General features: G+C 58.6%; 1 protein-coding gene across 1 annotated transcript in view; it reads right to left on the reverse strand.

Annotated features, from left to right (window-relative positions):
* Positions 1-378: 378 nt before the first annotated feature.
* The window catches only part of GUITHDRAFT_143740 (hypothetical protein), a gene marked incomplete at both ends in the record, with an annotated part of 5119 nt that continues 4446 nt past the window's right edge, over positions 379-1051 (reverse strand). The window contains 4 exons of the mRNA XM_005826056.1: positions 379-443; positions 572-605; positions 731-803; positions 952-1004. Coding sequence (XP_005826113.1) covers positions 379-443; positions 572-605; positions 731-803; positions 952-1004 — 225 coding nt within the window. The remainder of the gene's footprint in view (positions 444-571; positions 606-730; positions 804-951; positions 1005-1051) is intronic.

Below are 1051 nucleotides of genomic sequence, written 5' to 3' on the forward strand. Positions count from 1 at the left end.
GGGGAATCCCCCCGTGGCTGTTGTTGGATTGGCTGTTAAATCGTGAGATTCCCATGGTAAAAAATGATAGGCGGAGGACGCCCGGACCGTGAGGCAGGAGCACTTTTTTTTAGTTAAAATCCACTCCACCCGGAGAGGAAAGGGGCCCCACACCATACAGAACGAGGAAAGGTGGGTTTGTTCTTGGCGCCGGAGGGAAGGAGAGGGCCCACCATTGGGACCGGGGGGGGGGGGGGGGGGGGGGCGGAGGGCAGGAGGGAGGAGAAAGAGAGGAAGGAAAGACATACAAGAAGAGGAGGAGCAGGAGCAGGAGCAGGAGCAGGAGCAGGAGCAGGAGCAGGAGCAGGAGCAGTCGCGGGAGGAGGAGGAGGGGAGCAGTCACGGGAGGAGGAGGAGCAGGGAAGGTTGCCAGTGGGGAGCAAAGAGGACAGAGCTGCTGTCACCTTGCCATCATCAAGTGTGTGCCATTTCGCTTCTCTCTTTCCGTTGGTTATCATCGCAACGTTGGGAAACATCCCGGCAGTCAGGACGGCCTTGACCAGCTGCATATCTTTCCCATGTTGACTGTGACCTTCCCAGCTCTCCTGCTCCAGAAACCCGATATCCTGTCGGACTGCGTCAGATTCCTTTTCCTCCTTCGCTTCCTTCCTCCCCCTCCTCCTCCTCCTCCGTCTTCGCCTCCCTCCTGTTCCTCCCTCCTTCCCCCTGTCCCCTCCTTCCCCCTCCTCACCCGCAGGAGGTCGGCGAATTGTTTGCGCATATCTGATATCATCTCCAGCGTCTTGCCCGACAAGAAATTCCTCCTGTAGAAAGCAGAACATCATGCAGCTGCTGCCGTTCCCCCTCCCCTCCTCCCCTCCTCCTCCTCCTCCTCCTCCTCCTCCACCTCCTCGTCGTCGTGGTCCAACCGATCCTCCTGCCCCTACTTGTCCTGGTCCTCCTCTTTCCCACCTGCAGAATTCCATTCGCATGTTCGGAGGCGTTTTCCTCCATTCTTCGAACGCCTGACAGCAAATCATAAAGAAGGAGGGAGGGAGGGAGGGAGGGAGGG

This window comes from Guillardia theta (assembly GCF_000315625.1).
Source record: "Guillardia theta CCMP2712 unplaced genomic scaffold GUITHscaffold_78, whole genome shotgun sequence".
In the NCBI taxonomy this organism is placed as follows: domain Eukaryota; class Cryptophyceae; order Pyrenomonadales; family Geminigeraceae; genus Guillardia; species Guillardia theta.